This window comes from Lynx canadensis, chromosome A2 (genome assembly GCF_007474595.2).
Source record: "Lynx canadensis isolate LIC74 chromosome A2, mLynCan4.pri.v2, whole genome shotgun sequence".
NCBI classification, from domain to species: domain Eukaryota; kingdom Metazoa; phylum Chordata; class Mammalia; order Carnivora; family Felidae; genus Lynx; species Lynx canadensis.
In genome coordinates, this window is record NC_044304.2 from 163,856,007 (window position 1) to 163,882,617 (window position 26,611).

The 26,611-nt window shown below is 38.2% G+C and overlaps 1 protein-coding gene across 6 annotated transcripts in view; it reads right to left on the minus strand.

Moving 5' to 3' along the window:
* Positions 1-26,611, minus strand: part of KMT2C (lysine methyltransferase 2C) — a 286,865-nt gene that overhangs the window by 77,475 nt on the left and 182,779 nt on the right. For all 6 annotated transcript variants that reach the window (XM_030308867.1, XM_030308865.1, XM_030308864.1 and 3 more), the window contains 4 exons: positions 17,049-17,168; positions 14,695-14,811; positions 6,027-6,128; positions 5,757-5,861 (listed from right to left, as the gene is read on the minus strand). In XM_030308867.1, the coding sequence (XP_030164727.1) occupies positions 5,757-5,861; positions 6,027-6,128; positions 14,695-14,811; positions 17,049-17,168 (444 nt within the window). The remainder of the gene's footprint in view (positions 1-5,756; positions 5,862-6,026; positions 6,129-14,694; positions 14,812-17,048; positions 17,169-26,611) is intronic.

A 26,611-nucleotide genomic window follows, 5' to 3' on the forward strand; every position in this document is an offset into this window, starting at 1 on the left:
TCATGTCCCAAGAAGCAGGTAAGAGGCAAGCAAGTAACACGTATGAGCACCAACAGTGGCCCAATCCTGGGGTGGGCGCATTCATGTGCTTTCACAAGTCTATCTGCTAGACAGAACAACAGAACATGGTACCTATTTTAATGACTTTTTTTAAGACCACATAACTACCTTGTGCTGTGGATTTATGTCCACTTTATTGATGTAGTGACTAGATACTGAAGAAATCAAGTAAACTGCCCCTTAACCGTTAATTTAGGTTTTGAAAATGTATTGGCATAGTTTCTATCTATGACATTTCATGAATTCATACTTCTGAAACTCATGTACAGTGCAAAAGGACTTGTATATTAAAGTCAATGTTTAGAGGCGCCTGGGTGGCTCAGTCAGTTAAGTGTACAACTCTTGATTTTGGCTCAGGTCATGGCCTTACAGTTTGTGGGATTGAGCCCCACACATTGGGCTCCATGCTGAGCATGGGGGCTGCTTGAGATTCTCTCTCTCCCTCATTCTCTGCCCCTACCGTGCTGGCTTACGCGCATGTGTACGTGCACGCATGCGTGCTCTCTCTCCCTCTCTCTCTCTCTCAAAATAAATAAATAAACTTAAAACAGTCAATGTTTAAAAATCTAACACATTAAACTAAAACATGAGTTCCTAAGAAAATATGTGCCAAGGACATTTCATGATCTTGGAGGCTTTCAGCTGTGAAGCTAGGACTTCTGAAGTTCATCACTCCTCTGTATAGTCTCCTCTGGCACAGGGTCTGAGTTAGCAGCAAAGTTTGAAAGTCTCTATACATTTTCTTAATGTTTATTTATTTTTGACAGAAAGAGAGAGTGCACGCATGTGCATGAGCAGGGGAGGGGCAAAGGGGGGGCGGGGGACACAGAGGATCAGAAGCAGGCTCCGAGCTGACAGCAGAGAACCCGACGCAGGGCTCGAACTCATCAACAGTGAGATCATGACCTGAGCCGAAGTTGGACACTTAACCGACTGAGCCACCCAGGCGCCCCTAAAATTTCTATATTTCTGATAAACTCCACAAACCAACCACACCATGTAAGATTATGAATCTGGAACCAAATGAAAGCGCTCAAAAAACTAGAATCTACAGATAGGACACAAAGTACTTGTGTTAAAATGAAATGGCAAGAAGTCACAATACAGAATAAAAATTCAGATCATGAGGAATAAGGAAGTCTAAAAGCTACCTGAAAGGAAAATAAAAGAGCTAAATAAAGAACTACCAAAATGGCATCAAATTGTCCAATTCTGGATACAACAGAGTAATAGCTTCCAATTCTATAGGAATATAATTTTCAAGACACAAGCAAGTAACCAAGCAATTAAGTGTACAAGTAGACCTGTCAGGCATACAAAGACTCAAACTTCAGCTTCCGAATACCTCTTCGAACAGAGTTACTTAGACATATGAGGAAAAAGTTAGAGTTATACCAAGAACAAGGAAGACATGGGATGATGGGATGCAGAGAACAAGGAACACACAAAGGACTTCAGCTCAGGGAAGTTGAAGGAGAGCTCAGCAACAGACCTAGAAATTACCAGCACAGAGGAGGAGAGAGAAAAGGGGAGTGCCGTAAAGGGGTACAACTTCTTCCAGAAAAACAGTTACTTGCCAAAATAATTTTATATAAATCATGCTCCTACAGTAGGTAAAAACAAACAACAAAAACTAATGCAGAATCATGAATCATTATTTTCTTTTTGCTATTAAAAAACTCCATGAAAGACAAAGCCATAGTACACTTTTTAATGTTTTTACTCATCGTAGAGACAGAGTGCGAGCAGGGGAGGGGCACAGAGAGAAGGAGACACAGAACCTGAAGCAGGCTCCAGGCTCTGAGCTGTCAGCACAGAGCCTGACGTGGGGCTCGAACTCACAGACCGCAAGATAGTGACCTGAGCCAAAGTCGGTATGGTACACTTTCTAGATCTCCACTGAACACGTTTATTAACTAAATGTAGTGAAACAACGAAAACACTGGGAGGGTGTTGGGGAGTATAGGGGGTATATTTTAAGAGCTAAATCAGCATTTATTTATTCACAGCAGAAAGTCAACAAAACCTAGCACAGATACAGCAGAAGCACCAGCACTTAGAGTTACTGACGTAACTAGAAGAAGATGAAAAGTGGCTGCCTGGGGCGAGGACTCAAGTGTGGAGGCAGAATAGGACAGGGGCCGGCCAGTCATCAAAAGTCTTTGAAAGCTATGTGATCTGCAACCATGTGTATTTATTACTTCGATTAGCCTACTGATTCTTTTAAATTAGTCACAGATTATTAAGATTATATTATTATATTATAGACTATATACGTAATTATATACATTATAATAATTATATACATTATGTTATATTATATATAGATTATATTATATAATAGGCTATCAAGTTATATTATTTACCCAAATGGAGAAAAGAGCTTTGGGCAGGAAGAGCAGGATGGCTTAGAGCAGTTACCGGCAAACTTTTTTGTGAAGGGTCAGATGTAAATACTCTAAACTTTGTGGGCCACGTGGCCTGTAAACTACACAACGGTGCCACTGCAGGGCAAAGCCCACAAGAGACGTATGTAAATGAAAGAACAAGGCTATATTTCAATAAAATTTCATTTACAAAAAGAGGCAATGGGCCACAGGTGGCCTGTGTGATGTAACTGACCAACCCCGGCTCAGAAGAACAGTAAGATCAAGTGGGAGACAGATCCAAGCTATTAACAGTAGAAACTTTCAAAATAACGTCTCTTCATTCCTACACGTTTTCCTGTCTCACAGACACCTACCCTGTGGCCCTTTACAGCCAAATTCTCGAGCTGCTCAGCTCTGCTCACTCAAAGCTAAGGTGTGGTTACCACGCCCACCAGCATTCACACCGCTCAGGTCAGGCAGTCCAGACCTCACCCAAACCCAGTTGACGTGCCCGCTGCAGCACTTTGATGCCTCAACTGTCTCTCCCTGTTGAAATTCCACACTTCCCACTCCCTGTATAGACCGCTGAGCTCTAACATCAACTCTCTTTCTCTCCTACTGACATGGCTAGTGTTTATTTTCAAAAGTTCTTTCAAGAAAGGTATTACCAGGGCTCCATTCATGGTACCATGTAGAAAATTGTGAAAGACATTTTAAGAGTCTACAAGACTATTTGAGTCAACTATGATGGAGTAACTGGAACAAGACCCTTCTCCCTTCATAAGATACTAGAAAACGGACACAATGTAGGAAACACTTGTTTCAGATACTGAGCAAAAGGCAGAACAGGACTGTGGTTTCTGAGAAGAGGGAAACAAGTGAGGTCGGTTCTACAATATTCTGTCCACAGACATTTTCCGGAATGCTGCGCCGAGAGGGAGAAACCCACAAGGCATCAGGGTCTCGCTGAGTTAAGGACACATGGTGGAGATCTCGGAGGTTGAGGCAGTTGCAATTTGCAGGACAGGGTCCTGGAAAGGAAGGAGCAATAAAGAAAAAGAGCTCCAGAAATCCACACAGAATTTCCCTCAAGTCTTTGGCTGAACACCAAGCTGCATTTGTAGGAGGCCAAACAAGGACACACAGCCAGGACCAAGAATGGCTATTGGGAATTTGCAAGCTGGACAATTACAAGAGTTAATACAATGCTGAAGACATCTGAATCTCAACCAGTCGGAGTAAAGAGACACTGGTGAAGGAGGTCATAGGGAGCCGCCGGGGGGGGGGGGGGGGGGGGCGGGCAGGGACGTGAGGGGAATTCAGCAGAGATGTCAAAAAGGCCATGTCTCACGTATCAGACTAAACTAGTGCTAAAAAAGCAGTTACTAAAGTGTGACCTAGGAAACCCTCAGGGGTCTGTGAGGTCAAAACTATTTTCATAACAACACTGACATGTTACTTGCTTTTTTCACTTTAATCCACTTATAGTGATGTTTAAAAAAAATTTTTTTAACATTTATTCATTATTGAGAGACAGAGCATGAGCAGGGAAGGGGCAGCGAGAGGGAGCCACAGAATCCGAAGCAGGCTCCAGGCTCCGAGCTGTCAGCACAGAGCCCGACGCGGGGCTCGAACCCATGAGCTGCGGGATCATGACTCGAGCCGAAGTCAGATACTCAACCAACTGAGCCATCCAGGCACCCCAACTTATAGTGATGTTTTACAGAGGCTATGTGATATGTAAAATATAAAACCTCATTACATGACATCGTAACAAACATGCTTGAATATTTTTGTGTTTTAAAGTATTCCCAGTTAACTTCTAAAATGGTAAATATTCAATCATTATTACCCTCATAAACAAAAACTCTATGTGGTCCTTAATAATTTTCAAGACTGTTAATGGTTCTAAGACCAAAAAGTCTAAGAAGAGCCACCTCAAAGTGAAGGTTCTCGAGGCCTATCCCAGAAAGGCTAGAGAAGTTTCAGAAGGTTCAACTGTCCGCAATAACTTCCTGCCAAAACAAAAACTCCTTACTTCTTACAGGAACAAAACCCAAATTCCCAACAATATAAGCAAAATACACAACTGCCACAATCAAAAATTACTAAATTAAAAACAAAAATACATCCTCATAAGGGGAAAGGTAAGCTAATATTGGTCATAATAAGTAATACTAATGAGAAATGTCAGACATGACAGAATTAGCAAACAATCATCTGTATATACAATGACTTGAAAGAAAAAACTCAAGAAAACATTTTAAACTATGAGATAGCTTAAACTATAAAATAAAACTAAGATTAAAAAATACAATCATCTCCATGAAAAATCCACTGGATGTGCTTAAAAATAGATTAGAAAGGGAATCTATCCCCAAAAACCAAGAGCACCCTTTACACCCTGTATGTTAGCCAACTTAACAATAAATTATATTTTAAAAAATAGATTAGATACTGCATAATAAAAGTGACTTTGGGGAATAAGCTAAAGGGCAGAAAGAAAAACTGGAAAAATATCAAGAAAGTGAAAGCGATCTGGGACTATATCCTACAATTCTGTGCACACACGACTGAGACTCCAGAAGGGCAAAAGGGGAACAGAAAAAGAAATACCAAGACATGGCCAAAATTGCTCCAAAACGGATTTAAAAAAACCAACCCACTGATCCAAGAAGCCTAACAGAAAATGTCTTTTCCTATATGGATGAGGGCTAAGAAGGAACATGGGGAGAGACCAGGTGAATGATGGGTTTTCATACAGTTTTCTGCTTGGGGTCAACCTTTATTGTCAGTAAACAGAATGCATCAACCAAACCTCGCACCTGAGCAAATTGCAGGATAAAGTATCTTTGAAAAGCATGCCTTTTTATTTTTATTTTTTCAGGATAACCACTATAATTTCAGACCACAGATTTATTTTTTATAAATCTTTTTTTTGATGTTTATTTATTTTTGAGAGAGACAGAGACAGAGTGTGAGCGGTGGAGGAGCAGAGAGAGAGGGAGACACAGAATCCGAAGCAGGCTCTGGGCTCTGAGCCATCAGCACAGAGCTCGACGCGGGGCTCGAACCCACGGACTGTGAGATCGTGACCTGAGCCGAAGTCGGACGCTTACGCGACTGAGCCACCCAGGTGCCCCTCAGACCACAGATGTATAGAGGAGTTAACACTTGAAAGGCAATGTTTAAAGCACTTAAATATAGTTATTTATGTCTAATAATCCTAGCAAACAACACTTGATTAATTATACGAAATGGAAAGAGCATGATATACTCATCAAATTTCAATACATTTTTAACTGATTTAAATTTAAGTATATTTACCTTAATACTGACACAGTATGGATGGTAACACTGACCACACTGAGAGCAGGCAAGTAATCTTCCCTCTGCTCCTTGGCCAAAGCTGCCACAAACTACACACATATCCTGAAATTAAAAACACATGAACGTAATAATTTAGGTTGGAGACTAAGCTCAGAATATATGAATTTTATTTTTTAAATTACCTTCGTAGCTAATAAAGCTCTACAGCTCAACGTTAGACAACTTCAGCATGTACAGGAGAAAGCAGAAGACAGTAAGTGTTCAAACCTGATGCAAGGTGAACTTGTCACTGCTAGAAAACAACACCACTGTATTATGCATAGAGTTTTCTTCTTCATCCTTATTCGACGAAAGATCTGCAGCAGACACCTATAAAAAGCAAAATACACAAAATGCAGTCACATTTATCACTTGTATGTTTAGTGGAAAAGGTTCAGAAGACTCCTTTTCAAAATACGATTTTTGCCAAGGCCTGCAGTAACAATTCCGAGTTAGATTATTATTGCCAAGGTTAAGACTGCAAAAGTGGAAGTCAGGACGCTTTTTAGTCACCTAATTGTCTCTTCAGAGTTACAAGTCCCGTGGATCAGGAAGCAATGAAAAAACATAAACTATCTTTAGTAAGACTTAATTAACCAGAAGTTTTCATCAAGAAACATACAAAAAACCCCTGTATCTTACTTGTGAGCATACACCTATATACGTGTATACATATATGTGCCCCTCTATTTTAGTCACTCTTAAAACCAGCAATTTGGCTAGTCAAAACTGAGATGTGCTGTGAGTAGAAGTATCCAACAAAAAAGAATATAAATACAACTCGTAATTAATTTTGTATATTTTACATATTACATGTTGAAATGGTAACAGATATAAATTCAAAAGATACACATTAAAATTAAATTTCTCCTACTTTTCTTTTTTTCAAGTGTACTTTGAGACAGAGAAAGAGAGAGAATGAGTAGGGGAGAGGTAGAGGGAGAGGGAGAGAGAGAATCCCAAGTAGGGTCTGCATCATCTGCACACAGACCGCCATGGGGCTGGAACTCATGAACCATGAGATCATGACCTGAGCCAAAATCAAGAGTAGGAGGCCTAACGAACTGAGCCACCCAGGCGCTCCCCTCTCTCCTTTTTTAATGTAGCTACTATAAAGTTTTAAATTGCTTATGTAACACACATATATTTCCTTTGGACAGCACTGCTTTAAAATACTATTATTCTGAATAGCAAAATAAGCAAAATTTCCATCTTAGCCAAAGGATTACCAACCAAAGATATTCATGTCTAAAAACTTGGCTAAATTTCACCAAATCAACTAAGTACAACTGGCTTAAGAATTATTTCCAGAATGCTTATCATGAAAAAAAGCTCTGAATTAGTTGCTTAAGAAAAGAACAGGTTGGCCAATGCCAAAATTTTACAATATGATCCTCTTGCATGGAAGGACATGAAACACATTGGTTAAATTCAACATAAAAAGTAATAGTGTTGTTCTTGAGAAATGTTCTTGAGAGAATGACTAAATAGAAGGAATATATTACATAATATCATATTAATATTAAACATTATATTTTTCATTGCAAATTAAGTTTAAAAGCCATTTTAATGGACAGTACTACGGTTTTATTATAGAATCAGTCACAAAAGCAATTTATAGTCTAAACTACACTATAAGGGAAAACTGTAGGCAACCTAAATATAGTCATCACTAGCGAACTACTAAAACCATGGCCAATCCAAACTGGAAAATTATGCAGCATTTAAAAAATAGTGGTAGAAATTTGTTTGAATTTCCATCAAAAAACAAATAAACAAACCACCAGGCACACAGCTGAGTGGAAAAAATAAGCTGCAGAATGGTATGTGAGGTAGGGCACCATGCAAAGTAATTGCATGTGGTCCACTGGCACATATACACAGTAGGATGAATCATAAGAAATTGCTGTTTTTCAAAAAAATAAATAAATAAATAAATAAATAAATAAATAAATAAAAAAGAAATTGCTGTTTTTCCAGATTGAAAATGGTTGAAGATTGGCAATTCCATATGGATCAACCAAATACGTAAATTCACGAAACTGGTAAAAGGAGGAAAATCAAGACCAAAGAGGCAGTGACGGTACAGATAACTTTGATCGATCAGTATGTTTTGTTTTTAATATATTAAACAATATGTATCTCAAAATTAGCAATTTAAGATTTTAGCAAGTCAAACAAGAGGGCTCTCAAAGTAAAATAATCATCCCATTAGTAATAATTAAATGTCCACTAAAAGTGAAGTTACCAGTAATTCACCCACAAGACTAACAATACATTGAGAATATTAAAATATATAACTGTGGTAATAGCTAAAATATAGTAAACAAAAGTATACTGAAATTAAAAGTATCCATTTTTACATCCCCATTTCCAAAACAGAAAACAAAATAGGTTTTATAATTGAATGATACCCAGTGAGTAGGCTCAAAGAAATGATAACATGTTATTATTTTCAAAGGGAAAATTAACCAGAGAATGCTTTTATTTGGAATAAAAAATAAGGATGGACTATAGTATTCCCAGTCTGAAATGAATCAGAAATGAAATCTGTGGGGCGCCTGGGTGGCGCAGTCGGTTAAGCGTCCGACTTCAGCCAGGTCACGATCTCGCGGTCCGTGAGTTCGAGCCCCGCGTCGGGCTCTGGGCTGATGGCTCAGAGCCTGGAGCCTGTTTCCGATTCTGTGTCTCCCTCTCTCTCTGCCCCTCCCCCGTTCATGCTCTGTCTCTCTCTGTCCCAAAAATAAATAAAAAATGTTGAAAAAAAAATTAAAAAAAAAAAAAAAACAGCAATTGTACATGTAAGAAGGAAAACAGTATCATGTAGCTTAATGACCCACTGTTTTATTTTTATACATTATTTCATGACCTTTAAACTACTAGATATATAAAACCTACCACAAGGGTTAAGAAGGCAATCTTTGAGAGAGTACGTACTGCCTATATACATATTAGTCTGATTTGTCCTAAAGGTGACAGTTTTATTTGCCTGGACCACAGATATAAGCTTAAGAAAAAAGAAAGCTCTAACCTAAACCTCACAAGTGGGTTCTAAGCAGGAACATAAAAAGCAAACCAAAAACAGAGCAAAACAGTCAAAGTGAGAGGAAGAAAACAGTAAAGATCAGAGTAGAAATCAATGGAATGGAAAACAGAAGGAAACAAAAAAAAAAAAAAAAAAAAAAAAAAGAGAAAAATTAATGAAAGCAAAGGCTGGCTCAGAATCAATAAAATTGATAAACCTGTGGCAAGACCAATCAAGAAAAAAGAGAGAAGACATGAATCACCAATACTGGGAATGAGGAAGGTGACACCACTACAGATTCTACAGATATTAAAAGGATAACTGGTCAATAGATTTGTCAACTTACTTTAAATGGGCAAATTCTTTGAAAGACAAATTCATACAAGAAGAAATAGATAACCTAACTAAATCGCCCTATACCTACCAAAGAAATTGAATATGTAGTTAAAAATCTTCCATGATGACAGAAAAAGGCAATCTCTTCAACAAATCTTATTGGGAAAACTGGATAGCACTATGCAAAAAAATTAAACTGTACCACTTTCTTACCCAATACACAAAAATAAATTCAACATGGATCTAAATTTAAGACCTGAAACCTTAAAAATCTTAGAAAAGAGCATAGACAGTAGTATCTCTGACATCAACCATAGCAACATTTTTCTAGACAGGCCCTTTGAGGCAAATGAAACAATAAATTAATGGGGCTACATCAAATAAAAAGCTTTTTTTTTTTTAATTTTTTTTTTTAATTTTTTTTTTTCAACGTTTATTTATTTTTGGGACAGAGAGAGACAGAGCATGAACGGGGGGAGGGGCAGAGAGAGAGGGAGACACAGAACCGGAAACAGGCTCCAGGCTCTGAGCCATCAGCCCAGAGCCTGACGCGGGGCTCGAACTCACAGACTGCGAGATCGTGACCTGGCTGAAGTCGGACGCTTAACCGACTGCGCCACCCAGGCGCCCCTAAAAAGCTTTTTTTAAAAAAAAATGTTTATTCGTTTTTGAGAGACAGAGAGAAAGAGAGAGCGGGCGCACGCGCGTGTGCAAGCATGAGTGGGGGAGGGGCAGAGAGAGAGGGAGACCCAGAATCCGAAGCAGGCTCCAGGCTCTAAGCTGACAGTACAGAGCCTGATGTGGGGCTCAAATTCACAAACTGCGAGATCATAACCTGAGCCAAAATTGGATGCTTATTAACGCACTAATCCACGCAGGCTCCCCCAAAATAAAAAGCTTCTGCACACCAAAGGAAACAATCAACAAAAACTAAAAGGCAACCTATGGAATGGGAAAAGATACATGTATTTGCAAATGACATATTTGATAAATAGTTAGTATCCAAAATAAATAAAAAACTGATACAATTCAACACCTAAAAGACAATCCAATTAAAAAATAGGCAGAAGACACAAACAGCCATTTTTCCAAAGAAAACACCCAGATAGCCAACATAGAACAAAGAAGTCACCCAGATAGACATGTGAAAAGATGCTCATCACCACTTACCATCAGGGAAATGCAAATCTGTCAAAACCAAAAACACAAGAAACAACAGGTGTTGGGGAGAAAAAGGAACCCTTCTGCATGGTTAGTGGGAATGCAAACTGGTGCAGCCACTGTAGTAAACAGTATGGAGGTTCTGCAAAAAGTTAAAAATCGAACTACCCTATGATCCAGCAACCAAACTGCTGGGTATTTGCCCCAAAAGTACAAGAATACTAATTCAAAGGGATACACGCACCCCTATGTTTATTGCAGCTTTGACAATAGCCAAGATACGGAAGCAGCCCAAGTGTCCATCGATTGATGAAGATGTGATCGAAGATGCGGTATAGGGGCACCTGTGTGGCTCAGTCGGTTAAGTATCCGACTCTTGATTTTGGCTCAGGTCATGATCTCAAGGTTCATGAATTTGAGTTCTGCCATAAACTCTGCACTGACATTGCAAAGCCTGCTTGGGATTCTCCCTCTCTCTCCCTCCATCTCAAAACAAAAAAAAAAAAAAAAAAAAAAAAAAGAAAAGAAAAGATGTAATATATACATACACACACACACACACACACACACACACACACACACACACACACACCAGTATTATTCAGCCATAAAAAAGAATGAAATCCTGCCATTTGCAACAACATGGATGGAGCTAGAGAGTGTAATGCTGAGTGAAGTAAGTCAGAGAAAGACAAATCCCATATGATTTCACTCATATGTGGAATCTAAGAAACAAAACAAATGAGCAAAGAGGAAAAAACAAAACAGACAAACTAAGAAACAGACTCTTAACTATACAGAACAAACTGATGGTTACCAGAGGGGAGTTTGGTGGGGTATGGGTGACATAGGTGATGTGGATTAAGGAGTGAACTTGTCATCGTAAGCACCAGGTGATTCAAAAAAAAAAAACTTTAAAAAAAATCTTGTCACAAAGAAAACTCGAGGCCAAAATGGCTTCACTGATGACTCTATAAATAATACAAGAATGTTTCCAATACACAACTTGTCCAGAAAACTGAAGACTCTATTTCGCAATTCACTCAAGGAAGCCAGCTTTATGCCAATACCAAAACCAAAGAAATTATAAGAAAATAAACCAATACTGTCATGAACAGAAGACATAAAAAGCCTAAAAGCTTTAGCCATTTGAATCCAATAATATGAAAAAGATAAAACATCATGACCAAGTGGAGTTTATCCCAAGAAGACAAGACTTCTTTAGCATACAAAAAAGCCAATCAATATAACTCACCATATCAATAAACAAGCCATAGGATCATTTCTGTAAATGTAGAAAAAATGTTGACAAAACCCAACATCTACACTTGGTTAAAAGAAAACATTTCAGCAACTTATGAATAGAAAAGAGCTTCCTCAAACTGACTTAGGATGTTTATTAAAAAAATAAAACAAAACTAGAACTAACAGCATACTCAATGATGCAAGACTAAATGCTTTCTCTCCTCAAGTTCGAAAAGAAGACAAAGTTATCTTAACACTTCTACCTAACACTGTATTGAAGGTTACAGCAAATGCAATAAAGAAAAGAAGTGAAACCATCCAGATTAAACAGAAATAAAACCTTATTTGCAGACAACATGATCCTAAGGGTAGAAAATCCGTTGGGTTCTACAAATAAGCAACTATATATAATAATGGAGTTCTGATACAAAATCAATACACAAAAATGAGTTATTTCTGGATACTAGCGACTGACAACTACAATTTGAAATTAAGACAACACTGCCATTTACAATAACATAAGAAATGTGGAAATGATGAAAAAAGACATTTATGTTGTAAAGACCATCACTAAGAGAACTTTAAAAAGACCTAAAGAAATGGAGAGAAACACAATGTTCATGGGTTGAAGACTCTTCACAGCTAAAACGTCAAGTTCCCCAACTTGATCTCAAGTTTAAATGCAAACCCAATCAAGATCCTAGAGGCTTATTTGTAGAAACTGACAGGCCAATTGTAAAATTCATATAGAAACAGGAAGGATATTGGGGTGCCTGGATGGCTCAGTTGGTGGAGCATCTGACTCTTGGTTTTGGCCCAGGTCAAGATCTCACAGTCGTGGGATCAAGCCCCACGTGGGGCTCCGCACTGGGTGTGCAGCCTGCTTGGGATTCTCTTTCTCTGCCCCTCCCCCACTTGCTTACATGCACACTCTCTCTTTCCCAAAATAAACAAACTTAAAAAAAGTAAAAAAAACATAAAGGATTTAGAACGGCCAAAGCAACTTTGAAAAAGTAAAAAGATGGAAGACTGACAATTTTTGATTTTTCAACAGTGTTTATAAAGTTAAAGTATGATTGGCCTAAAGTTGTAGTACTGGCCTGAAGACAGAAATGGATCAATGGTACAGCACAGAGATTCCAAAGTTAGATCCATAAAAATACAGATAAAACTTCTGTTTTAAATTTTTCAGTTATTTTTGAGAGAAAGAGAAAGACCGAGCACGAGCGGGGCAAAGGGGGGGGGGGGGGCACAGAATCAGAAACAGCCTCCTTAGAAAAAAGAAAAAGAAAAAAAAAAAAAAAAAAACAGCCTCCAGGCTCTGAACTGTCAGCACAGTGACCGAGGTGGGGCTCGAACTCACGGACCGCGAGATCATGACCTGAGCCGAAGTTGAAAGCTTAACCGACTGAGCCACCCAGGTGCCCCAGATAAAACTAATTTTTAAGAATGATACAAAGGCAATTCAGAGAAATGATGCTAAAATACTTGGATATTCATTCAGTTTATGCAAAAAAATGAACTTTGGTCCATGTTCATAGCATACATAAAAATTAACTCAAATTGGACCATATATCTAAATGCACCACCTAAAACCATAAGAGTTCTAGAAGAAATAACTGAGTATGTTTGTAATCTTGCATTATCCAATTATTTCTCAGACACCAAAAGTATGATCATGAAAGAAAAAAATAAATGGGACTTCATCACAATTAAAGCATTTGCTGTTCCAAATAGCTAAGAAAATGAAAAGACAAATCACAAAATAAAGAAAATATTTGCAAATCATATACATGGTAAAGAACTTGTGTACAGAATAAAGAAAACTCAAAACTCAGTAAGTCAAAAAATTTCATATTTTTAAAATGAACTAAAGATCTGAAGAGGGACTGTATCAAAGAAATATATAAATAAGCACCTAAAAAAGAAGACGAACCATACCAAGTACAGGTAAGTATATGGAGGCTCTGGCAGGAATCTCACACACTCTTGCAAACATAAAATGTCACATAAAATTGAAAAGCAGTGTTTTCCCAAAAATCTAAGCATACAGCACCTACCGTATATCTGGCCATCCCATTTGTAGATATTTACTCATGGGAAAAGAACACATACACCCACGTGTAGACTTAGGCATAAAAGTTCATAGCAGTTTTGTTTTTTGGGTTTTTTCTTAGTTCTGTTTTTAATAGCCAAAAAAAATGGAAGCAAGCATAACATCCTTTAATAGGTGAACAGAAGTTACGCAAACTGTGGCACAAACTGAACCACCAGCTTGTCTCCTGAACGTAAAAGAACAATCAGAATTTTAAAAAGAGGATTCTGGTAAAATAGTAAAGTTACTACATGAAATATTTGCCACTAGTTGCCAATTATAGATTTCGTGAATCCACATTTAAATAAAGCCTGATATACATGCCAAGGAGCAAATAATTATAAATCTTAAAATATATCAAAGATACTCATAAAATTTTCAACATTTTTAGAGTTATGTACTAATCTGCAACACTGCTAGTTTCTTCTGTAAGCCACATTACAATAAAAAACTTAAAACACCAATATAATAAAGTTTTTCAAATAAACTCGGTAATGTAACAGGAGTTTGCTCTTATTAAAAATAAAGGAGCAAATATATTGCATACAGGTTTTTAGGAACGGTTGGCATAGAAGGATCAGTGTCAAAGAGGACGGTAAAAAAAGAGAGAAAGGATGGAAAATATTAATGAAAATTTAAAAAGAAAACCTGACCAGAGGTGTTGGAAAAAAAAAGAGTAGGGATAGAGTAAAATAAAAATATTGGCTTATTCATGGGACTCTTACAAACTAATAATTTTACAAATATTATCATAATCTGTCAACATATGAAGGATGACAGCAAAGGTAATGGGGGGAGGCTCCTGGGTGGCTCAGTCAGTTAAGCATCCGACTTCGGCTCAGGTCATGATCTCGCAGTTCGTGGGTTCGAGCCCCGCGTTGGGCTCTGTGCTGACGGCTCGGAGCCTGGAGCCTGCTTGGGATTCTGTGTCTCCCTCTCTCTCTGCCCCTCCCCAACTCCTGCCCTGTCTCTGTCTAATCAACATTAAAAAAAAAAAAAATTTTTTTTTTTAAAGTAACGGAAGTGAGACTTACCCCAGGTAACACAACTGCTCCGATTCCACTTTTCAATTTTGACCTGCCTCTGCCGCCTCGTCCTGACAGTCCTGCACCACGAGGTCTCCGCTTCCCCGGAAATCCCGACCCACGGCCCTACACAACAGACAAGGAAAAATCAGCCCTCTGCAAAAGTCCCAAAGAATTTTAAAATCCAACGTGAGATAAAACATTTTATTAAAGGCTACACAAATACTTGCTTTGCTCTTATTCTGATCAGATGATAAATATTAAGAGACCAGGCTTATTATTTTTATCTTTCAACACGTATTATGCAACTTAAAAATATAAGCATCCAACGCCTACAACCTTAGAATCAGACGCTGCGTCTGTCGTGAATGCTCTGTCTGCATCGGCAAACCCTGGCAGTATTTTCCCACCTCCTAACCCTAAGTCCTAGGTGGCTCGACAGCCACAACCCCATCCAGTTGGTATTCAATAGAGAGCAAGGATAAGGAAAGACCGTCTTGCTGAAGGTTCTCTCAGTCACTAGAGCTTCGAAGAGCTGCATGTACGGAGTCCTTACTACACATCCGCTCTAAGCACTTTTTGCTCCCCACTGTCTCACAAGGTCAGTGCTGTCTTATTACCCCCATTTTAGAGATAAAAGCACTGAGGGATTAAAAGCAAATTGGTCAAAAGTCCAGAGCTGGCAACTCTGGCTCCAGCGTCCGCAATGTTAACCAGTAGTCTCTACTGCTAAACTGCATCACAGCTGATTTCTGCACACAGAAATCACACAGCAGTCCTTTCCCTGCCATTAAAATTGTCCATTTCACTATTCCATAGCTGTCTGTATGAACTGAACAGGGGGCCTCACTCTACCACAGTATGTAGAGGACAAAAGCGGATAACAAGGTAAAAAGTTTGTTTTAACTCATCCGGATAATAATCACATGAAATGTAAATAAAATAACTGATCTGAATTTTTACCTAACACACAAAAATACACTATGGGAAAACAGGTTAATCCCTTTGATATTTTCACAAATAAATACCAGGGTTGTTTTCGTTATTGTTGTTTTCTTGTTTATTCTACCTGAAAAAGCCTGACATCAACACATACTTACAACATTATATATATTTAAAAGTATTAAAATAGGAACATCCTGATATTTTTTCCATGAAACGTTAAATAATATGTCACATTTTAAATTGATATCGTTTGTACTGTAGTTTGAAATGCTGAACTCATTACCTATTTGGCTGCATAGTTTCCAAGGTGATAATTTATGGTTATGTTGTAAGCACAAAACAGATACACGTGAACAAAAAGGGGGGTGGTATTTTTTTCCCTTCAGTGTTAATAAATACAGTCAATTTCAAACTGCCTCTCCTTGTTATCTTAAGCTGCTCTGCCTTTAGATCTCTTGCACTGCTTTGAACAAGGGCTAAGGGAGGGCTGAATTGGATGGTTTTGTTGTTGGTAAGCATAAAAGATTTTTTTAAGTCAATTATTAAATCAGGATTATAGCAATCTATTTTTCCCTAGCATCTAAAGATACAGGTGAAAATTTGTGGTATTTGCTACAAAACTGTCAAAATATCTTTTATGGTCTTCAAACAACTATCTCTACTTTCGACACATTACATGATATCAGAGTGGGTTGAAAAATAGTTCTAATGGTGACAGAAATAAGAAAGTGGAATCTAGAACTCCTTTGAATTCCGTGATTAGTCTAAATTAAACAGCCTAATTCCAGAATCACATTAAATATACAAGATGAAGAAAATTATCTTCTCTAGGTGGTAAAGTATTTTAACTTTTCACATTAATTTTTTACCCTCTAAAATGCATCCGACTACATAACTTACTTCAAGAACTAGGAGAGTCCTCCATCAATGACATGAAAAAGAGGCCCTATAATTTTGAGGTTATTAACGCAGACAGTGAAATCTGCTCCGATTCTGGTATTTCTTCTCCATTAGCACACAATAGATTAATGTAGTTTGCTTTTGTTCTTTTCTAAGCAACAAAATTTTATGATTATCATGAATGAGCAAGTCCTTAATTACTTTATAGCCTATGTGACAAGCATTTTCCCCCACAGAAACACTGGTAATTACAACATAAAAGGAAGCAACCATAAAAAGCAGTTATTAAAAATTCACACTTAAAACCAGTCACGTCAAATTGCAATTTAATTTCCTCCTAATCCAGATTTTTTTAAGTGCAAGCATGTTGATTCTTTACACTAAAATTTTTAGATTAAAACAGTGGCCCTGTAATCTGAACTATTTATCTAGAAAGGAAAGGTTTAATTCTTAACTTCTACTTGGATGAAACCAGCCAGAAAGAAATGATACATGAATGTAAATGCAATTTTATTTACCACTTTGATGCTCCAAATGGCACTGCCAGGAAGCTGCCTGGGTTTAAAAATTTCCCGACCTTCTGAAATGTCTGGGGACCAGGAAGGTGGGCTCACTGTATTATGGGTACTCCAAGCCCCCTAGGATACGGCAGGTGAGAAAATAGATGTATAAAACTCAGCAACGTAAAAGGTCAAAGCCAGCAACTGAGGAATTTTAGAACAGCAGAAACAAATGCAGACGTATGGAAATTTAGGACAAATTGCTTCAAGGTAGGGAAAATAAGCTTATCACTTACAGTGACTTTTTACTTCAATGTTTGCAGCTACAATTTACATTAAATATTTTATTCTGGTTGAAACATCAGCACAATGAAACCTACTAGAAATTTAGGTTTATATGACATTGACGTTGACTCACGAACTTCAACTATAGAACCAAAATATAAATAAAAGTCAGTTAAATTCTAAGAATTAACACTATAAGAAACTATTCAGGGATTATTTTCGTCTAACAACTATCACTCTACTTGGAAAGAGAAATAACCTTAAAGGATGTTATGTACACCTTTGGCTATAAACAACCAAACCAGTAGGGAAAAAAAAAAAAAAATCAGAACATGAGAAATCAACAGATACATTCGCTTTAAATTGCGGAAAATTAGGTTGCCATCTTAACACGCAAACACCAGTATAATCCTAGCATCTGACTTCTTCCTGCCAGTGTGACCACTAGTTGTGGTTTCGGCTTTTATTTTTATTTAGAGGACTATTATCCTTACATTACATCCAAGGGACTAGTTTGTACAGTGAAAAATGTTAAAGCAAATTGTCCTAAATTTGCAAATTAAAATGCCTAAGATACTTGATTATTTATACAAGAAACAGTATCTTATTAAAACAGTTAAAATGAAAGTAAGACATTTTACTTTTTAATAACCACATTCAGCAATAACCTGAACTAATCTGATGAAGTCGCTCATTAGCATAAAAAAATGCCTACTCCACAAAGATAACATTTTAAAGAAAAACACAAAACAAATGTCAAACGATAAATAAAGAACCTATTTTGAATTAGGTAATTCGATAATGCGCACTGTAACTTTTACCAATTAAAGGACCCAAACTTAAGTAACACATTACTTACCAGGTTTCTAGAATATTATCAAACAAGCGGTAGCCTATTAATCACATAAAACTACCACCAGGAATTTAAGTAATCAACCAAAGAAGAGCCTGACTACCCTTTGGGGAGCAGATAATTAACGCACTAACAGTATTTTGAGAAAAACCACACAAGGGAGGCACTTGTCTCACTTTTAATTAACCTACCCTCAAGCTCAGTGAATGGCTCTGAATTTACTGACACGTGAATTACCTCGCTTTCCGCATCAAATCAACTTGCCTCTACACCTCTGTCTCCTTTCCGGCTGCATCAGGGTCTCTGGGAACCGCTACGTCGCCAAAAGTCACGTCTCTATTCTCCTTTTACTCCAACTGTCAACACCTACGTACAGCTCTGCTGGGTTCCGCGCCGCACGTGTGTGAATGCTCCTCTCCGCTCCCTCGCTGACCTTTCTGTCCCCCGTGCATGTTCTTCCTCCCGCTGACCTCCAAAGCCTGTGTTTCCCGAGGGCTAAGGCCGGACGCCTCTCCTCTCCGTGTCTCTTCCTAAACGGTGTGATCTTTCATGAGGGCTAGAACCACCATTTGGCATGTTGCTGTCTCCCAAACTCACGTTTCTGATTCCAACGTGCTCTTGAAGACGGCAGCGTGGCTCTCAACTTCCTTCTTAGCACTTCCATTCTGTCACACCAACACTCTCCAGTGGAGCACGTCTCCAGCCTCTCCCGTGCCCCGTACCGTCTCACAATCTTCCCCATCTTCAGAAATGGATGCCAGTCCCCGGGTCAGAAACCTGGGAGTCATCTGATCTGTGCTTCTCCCCCATCACTCTCCCCTGCCACTCCTTCGATCCAAACCATCCGGGACTTCGGCACTTTCTACCTTCCAGTTTTGTCTGCACCCACGCTGCTGCTCTGCTCTCCCACTGCCGGGGCCCGGCCCTGTCTGCCACCGCCAGCTCTCACCCAGCCTGCCGCGCTCTGCCATTCTCCCTACCCTGCCCCTCCCTCGAGTCCTCCTCTACACAGAGGCCAGAGGGACTTTCCAGAGCCGTCGATCTGACCAAGCAAGTCACCACCGTGTTTTAAACCCTCCCAACAGCTCCCCGGTGCTCTTAAAGTGATGGTCTCTCTCACTGCCTCTCTCCAACCTCATCTTGAGTGTCGTCCCCCCCCACCCACCCCCCGCCACGATCGGTATGCCCCAGCTTCCCTGGTTTCCTTCAAACACGCCAAGCTCTTCGCCAATAACAGGGCTACCGACTCAGAACAACTGCCAACTCTCCACCGGACGGCTTTTCCTTCGGATTCTTCAGGGATGGCCTCAGATATTTCCTCATCAGAGAGGACTTTCGGCAGCATTTCCATGACATCATCACCTCCCTTACAACACTCTGTGCCTTTCCTCACTGACTGAAACTTGGGGCCCTATGTTTTGTTGTTTCTCATTATTTAGTGATAGTGGGGGCAAGAGATATCTAAACTTAGTTCTCTCAATGTTTTCAATGGTTTTTCTGACGGTAGTTGGCTACTGTATAAAATTCCTCTCGGTGGATCATCTAATGTACCAGGAGACAGCTCTTAAAACATACCATAAAAAGTCATACTCTCAAATAACATGTTATTCACCATAATTTAAAAGTTAGCTTTGATGCCAACATTGTGTCTCATTTTAAAAACATTTACACTTCATGGAACATGGATGAAGAAAATGAAGGGCTCCATAGATCAAGAATGTTTGGATGCCATTTCAGGAATAATTAGAAAACCATTCAACTGCTATGAAGAACTTATATAATAAAAGCTTGGGTAATTACATTATGAATTTTAATAAGTATATTATCATAAGACTTTGGAAGATAGATTGTGTGCAATTTTATAGCAACTGGAGAAAAATTATGATTATACTTAGATGTTTTGACAAAGAAGAAATTACCTAATATATTCTTTAGACCTTAAACCTAAAATACAGCTATAATTATCAACTTTAGTTATAAATTATCCTACACATCTCAGCTTGATGAAAAAGAACTTACACAGACAATTCGGAGGTCAGCTCCCCCGTCTACGGAAACATGGTTTTACACCATCATTATACTTGACTGTATACTTGTTACATTTGTATTTATTTGTTGCCATTGGACTATAAGCTAGATGAGAAGAAACCATTTTTTCTGTTCACTGCTATGGTAAGCATTCAGTTCAGTGCTTACTGAACATCCATTTTTTCCATTGCACATTTATTCTTTTTGTATGCATAAATGCATCAATAAGTATTGTACTATGAAACACACTAATTCCTGATTCCCCCCATTAGATGTAGCCTACAATCCTGGATTTCCTCCTTAAAAAAAAAAAAAAAAAAAAAAAAAAAAAAAAAAAAGATTACCAATCTATCCACTGCACTGTTACTCCGAAACTACCAACTGAAGGAAAACCAAAAGGGCTCAAAATGTTAGCAGACTTTACATTTTAAAGAGAGCTAAAGATAAGCCATTTGCTACCAAATTCTATAGAAACTTAAAAAAAAAAAATACTGGGGCGCCTGGGTGGCGCAGTCGGTTAAGCGTCCGACTTCAGCCAGGTCACGATCTCGCGGTCCGTGAGTTCGAGCCCCGCGTCGGGCTCTGAGCCTGGAGCCTGTTTCCGATTCTGTGTCTCCCTCTCTCTCTGCCCTCCCCCGTTCATGCTTTGTCTCTCTCTGTCCCAAAAATAAAATAAACGTTGAAAAAAAAAAAAAATACTACTTGGGTGAGATTGAATTAGAGTCTAACAATAATTATTGGACCCCAAACCTGTTTGAAGTCGGTATCAGGTAAGCTTCTTTGTGCCTCGAGGCCAATTTCTCAGGTAAATGTATCAACCAAGTAAATTATACAACTGTTACAAGGACTGTGGGACAGGAAAATGGCAACAAGAACAGCAAGTAGGGAATAGGTTATTAAGGTCAACTTTCTGTTATAAAAAGCCCAATCTTGTTGCTGGCTGTTAAATATGATCAATGTCCTAATTAGAGCCCAAGAGTATCCTAATCTACTGAAAAAGTTTCAAGAGGGGCCAGAGGTTTGGGGTCTCCTGGGCTGGCTTCACACTTCCAATTCATCCTTGCTCAGGTCCAGCCTCACCCAACACGCCATGCAAAACCAGGACTGCTGTTTAAAGGATGAGAGAAAGTGAACATGATGAAGAGAGAGCAGAAAGGACAACCGGCAAGAGACACAGAAAACCCAGCAAAGCTTGTCATTTTTTTTGGCACATACATTCACTCGCGTACATTACAGCCACAGCAACAAACAACTCATTTTTATGACTTACAGAATTCTTTTCACATAAGTTAAGTCTCATACACAAAACTGAGTTCAACATCAAATGGAACAAGGAATTTAGTCCTGATAGTGATTTGATAAGATACGATGAAAGTACAGAAACAGCTGTTACCAGCGTTAGCCTTCAATAATTCAAGAATGTGAATCTGGCTGGTGCTAGCAATGGTTTGGTAATGGCTTCAGAAATACCACAACAGACACAAGGAAGCCAAGAGAAAAGGGATGCTGACACCCCAGAGGGCTAGACACGCTTTAGGTTTAAAACTACAGTCTTTCAGGGATTCAGAGCAGAGTCTCTGGGATTTTCGCCCGCACAGCACGCAAGCCTGAGTTGAGTTCCCGCACGCCTCCTCTGCTTTTCCACGGTGCCCTGGGCTTCCTCTACGGCAGCACATGTCACACACAGCATAATTAATAGGCTGTTGAGTTCTAAAATCTGGGCAGCCATTATGTGGCTTTGAACTGAAGACACCTACTACATGCCGAATTTACCGTGACCAGTGTTTGACTCACTCAAGAAGGCCTAGAGTTGTTTTCACTGCCACAATGCAGTACAAGTAAGCATGAGCCAATCTGATTCGTTTTCCAGAGGTACATTTAATACATGATTATTATATCCTTCTCAAGTCTCCATTTTCACAGAATATCTGCATTACTCTGCCATTCAGGAAAAAAAGCAGGGCAGCACCACCGCTTGCCAGGGGCCATACACATGTTATGGTTAACTTCCAACAACAGCCGTAAGATGCAATTTTATGGATGAAGAAACAAGACGGTTCTCAAGGCAACGTGCTTAGTCTCACACAGACAATGGCAGGAAGGATCTGAATCCAAGTACCTGTACTATGGAAATGCTCAGGCTGAATTTATACTAATCAATCTTTCCTAGTATCAGTTACAGTGAAAACTGATGCAAACGATACAAAATACTTCTTCAAAGTCGCTTTTTAAAAAGGCAGCACAGTACTTAGAATAGAATGTAGGTGGGAAACCACTCTTGGCATCTATACGGCATCTTCTATTCTCCATGAAGAATGAATATATACCTATATCTGTATCTACTTACTCATGAAACCTTTAATAGGTCCTAAGACAAAGTATCAGAAATACAGGTTTTACTTTATAGGTATCCGAGAACGGACAACTAAAACTATCCAGGGTAACTTATTTTCTTTAAGCAAATGCCACCGTATATATGCTATTATCAAGCGATGCTTCAAAATTCAAATTTATTTTAATTAAAAGCTGGATATGAAATCATTTAACAGGAACCGAACCTCTATTTGGACAAGATGACTTACACATCTGCCTTTTCTTAACCTAAAAAACAAAACAAAAACCAGCAATGCTTCTTACTAAAGGATTTGTGTTTACAAAGCAGAAATGGTGTCTGCTATTTTAAAAAAGAGAGAAAAAAATTGCTTCCTTGTAATGAATTGTTGACAAAAGTACAATCCTCTACAGCTCACCACTCCGAAGGTTTGTTTTTCTCTCACAGAGTAGATTATGAAACTGACTTGTTACTTTGAAACACTTCATTTAAATTGCTATTACATTAGACAAGTATGTCATAAAATTCTATGGTTTGTAACAAAATTAGTTAAATTAATAAAAAATTAAAAATCCACTTCACAATGTAATGGAAAAGTGGCTATGGCACTACCTTTGGACACCCACTATACCGAAGAAATTTCACTTTCGCGGAGAACCCCTCAATAAATACCAGTCTTAGAACTTAACAGAAATTCCTAAGTTTTCCATATATATGATGTTAGCAACAAAAAATGGAGAAAATCAAAAAATGAAAAAATTCTTAGACTTTGAAATTTTTCAAATTATAATTGAGTACTTACATTTACTTTTATGAAGGATAGAAAATACTTCAGTGAAATATTTTTCACAGGTTCAATAACCTCTTTCAATACTATCGCTTAATACCTGAGTGTCTAAAGCAGATCAAGCCATACATATGACTGTATTACCTATGTTTCCATAAAATAAGCTGATACGAATAGGGTAAATGACAGAAGACAGGCTGAGATCACTACTATCTCAGAATTTCTGAATTACAATGGATAAATACAACTGTGGAATAAGAGAAATAAACAGAAAATGAAAAAACCCATTACATTATTTGATATGCTGAAATAAAAAAAATTTTCCATCCTATTTTCCACCACTTTTTAAGAGCATTTCTTGTGTTTCATGTGTAACGATAACAATGAGGAGCCCATGTCTCTCTCTAATTCAGGACTCTACTTCCAAGGGTAAGGAGAAAGACGCCAGTCAGAGGCCATTTTAACGGGCAGGGTGGGGTCATCACACCGACATGGCTGTAAAGCTCCCCAGGAAATTACAACATGCAGTGAGGCCAGTAACCACTCTTCTCAACCTCAGGCCCAAAGTAAATATACCTATGAAGACACTGAGAACTGAAACACTAAAATATATGTAAATGAATAATTTCAATAAAGGATGAAGGAAAGAAAAGCCAACTGGTTCACTGGGACAATTTCTATGAAACCATTTCCAACTGGCTTCCTGTCAGTGTTCCACCAATTTCCTTCTCCTAACTACCTACCATGTCTGTAATTCTTCCTCCTTTGTGAAATCCTGTGTCTTAAGTGAGGAAGAAAACAAAAAAGAAAAAACTTTTTCTACCCACAACCATATAAAGAATGTAAATAAAAAAGAATATAAAGAATATAAATCTTCCACATGAAAGCCACAATACAAACTCTAAACTTCAACTAATCTCATCTAAAGGTAAAATAATCCTGTATAGATTCCATGTTCTGTGCCCTGACATCTCAGACTCAGAATAGTGATTTATATATCCATCCATACTCCAGGATCACTACATACATACTCTTACCTATATACTACATATGTGTACGTATAGGAGTATATACGTGTACATACATATGGGGTATATATTGTTCATCTAATACATGTTGGGAATACACAGTGATTTGTTGCTACAACAAATGCTGGTGTTTTTTTTTACAAATGGCTTTTATAATCTGTTTTAAAATGTGTCCTATGGGCAACTGGAGGATGCAGAATATTTCTTCCGTCCTTAAAATCAGTGAAAGTATAGCACCATTTGTAATTTATCAATCTTAAACTCAGATGGGATTTCTTTTTAAATTTAGCTCCTTCTGGAACTAAAATTTTCCTATTTTTATAAATGCTTTTCCTTGCATTGTCCAATAAGGTGTCCACTAGCCATGAGGCTAGTAAGTAAGCACTTCTAATGTACTTGGTTGAAAACCAGATTTTGAACACTGAGCGAGACAAGTGAACGTAAAATATCCCATTAATAATTTTTATACAGATGAAATGCTAAAATATTTTTAATACGTTAAGTTAAATAAAACATTAAAATTTATTTTATCTGCTTATTTTTAATTCTTAAGTGGACTACTAGAAGTTTTAAAAGTAGATACACGAGGCGTGCATTATATTTCTATTGCATAGCACTGGCTTACCCTTCTACTGACGAACTCCTTTCTCCAGAAAACATTTAATAATCCAATCATTAGCTGTCACATCAAATTTTAAAGCTTTCACATTTTCTGTTTCTAATTATTCATTTAATTTTTCAGGAAATTCTTAGAAAAGCTCACATAAGGTTAGAAAACCGTTAAGATAAACATAATGGTCTGACCACTGTGACACAGAATTTAACTAATGAAATGTGCAGTTCTTTGGTTAGGATAGCCTCCACTATGCTGGTAAAGACCAGAGTTGATGACACTCAACAAAATATGGAAAAATGCTAGTGATGTTAACAATCAAAACACAGCTGGACACCAAAGAATCTTGCTTGTGTCACCAGCACTGCCATGACCCTGCATCTCACTTCACAGCCAATCCCCACTGCCAACAATATACAAAGTAAACACTAAATAAAACCAAAGATACAACACAGGAATGCTTGATACCAAAGACATTCACATAACAGTACGATGGGCTTCAGGATTTCCAACACAAGGATACACACCGGAATATTCCCTCGAAGTTAGGATGGCAGTACCTCAGCAATGATAAAAAATTAAAGAGCTATCTTGTTCTAGCCAATGCATCCTCCCGACGAAAACAGTAGTACCTTAGCAAGCTAAGAATCACCAAGTGAAGGCTTTTTGCTCTACAATGAAAACCAAGCTAATGGGGAGGTTAAACCCTCCCACAAACTGCTTGTGAGATTAGCAGCAAATTAGGAGCAGTCATGAGACAAGGGCAACTCTGCAGAAAGCAGAATACCACCAGAACTGGGGACTGAGAGAGAATACGGCAGAAGCAATAGCAAGTATGAACATATGGGTCACATAAAATGGGATAAACCTGGAAGACAGTCTCACACACACACACAACCACACTCAGACTCACATGCACATAGATTGTGGAATACAAGTCAACAGAAAATAAACCTCATGGTTTCTCAGTTGGAACAGAAGTCTACAAAAAAGGAGAAACAGAGTAAAATTTGACAGGAATATTTATGATGCGATATCCTTAAAGAACATAAATATTTGAATCAAAGTTCAATTTGAGGCTCAAATCTTCATTGCTCAAGTCTTTTCAGAGCCCAAACTACACAATTATTACGTAACAATTATTTAAAAAGAAGACAAGAAGAGAGTAAGGAAGAGGAGAACTGGTTTCAGAAGAAAAACCTCTCTTAGCAGAACATGACAGAAAATACTCGGACAAAGCCACATACGGGGTGTCTTAGTTTACTGGGCATATCTTCGCCACAGAGAAACAGTTCAGTCCCAAAGGGCAATTACTTTGCCTTGGGTGTGCAAGTTGCTGTCTTTAGAAACTAAAATACATCTGGAATTTGTTTAAGGGAGACTGATTCTCCCATTAAAATAAAATTCTATTTTTCTACTTGTCTTAGGATTCCAAAACTGGATGATCAAGATGGAGAGGATACTACTCCTACAAAGTCCAGCTGTAACTGTTGGAAGCAATTCAAATCGCAAGACCGGAAACTTCAGGCTACCATTGTGACTAAGCACTTTTGCACCGTTTGATATCTTGCCATTTTGCAGCAGCTTCAGAAAAGAGAAATTTTGTAGATTAAATAAATCTGAGCTACAGTGTCTTCGCTTTGCCTTGTGGTTAG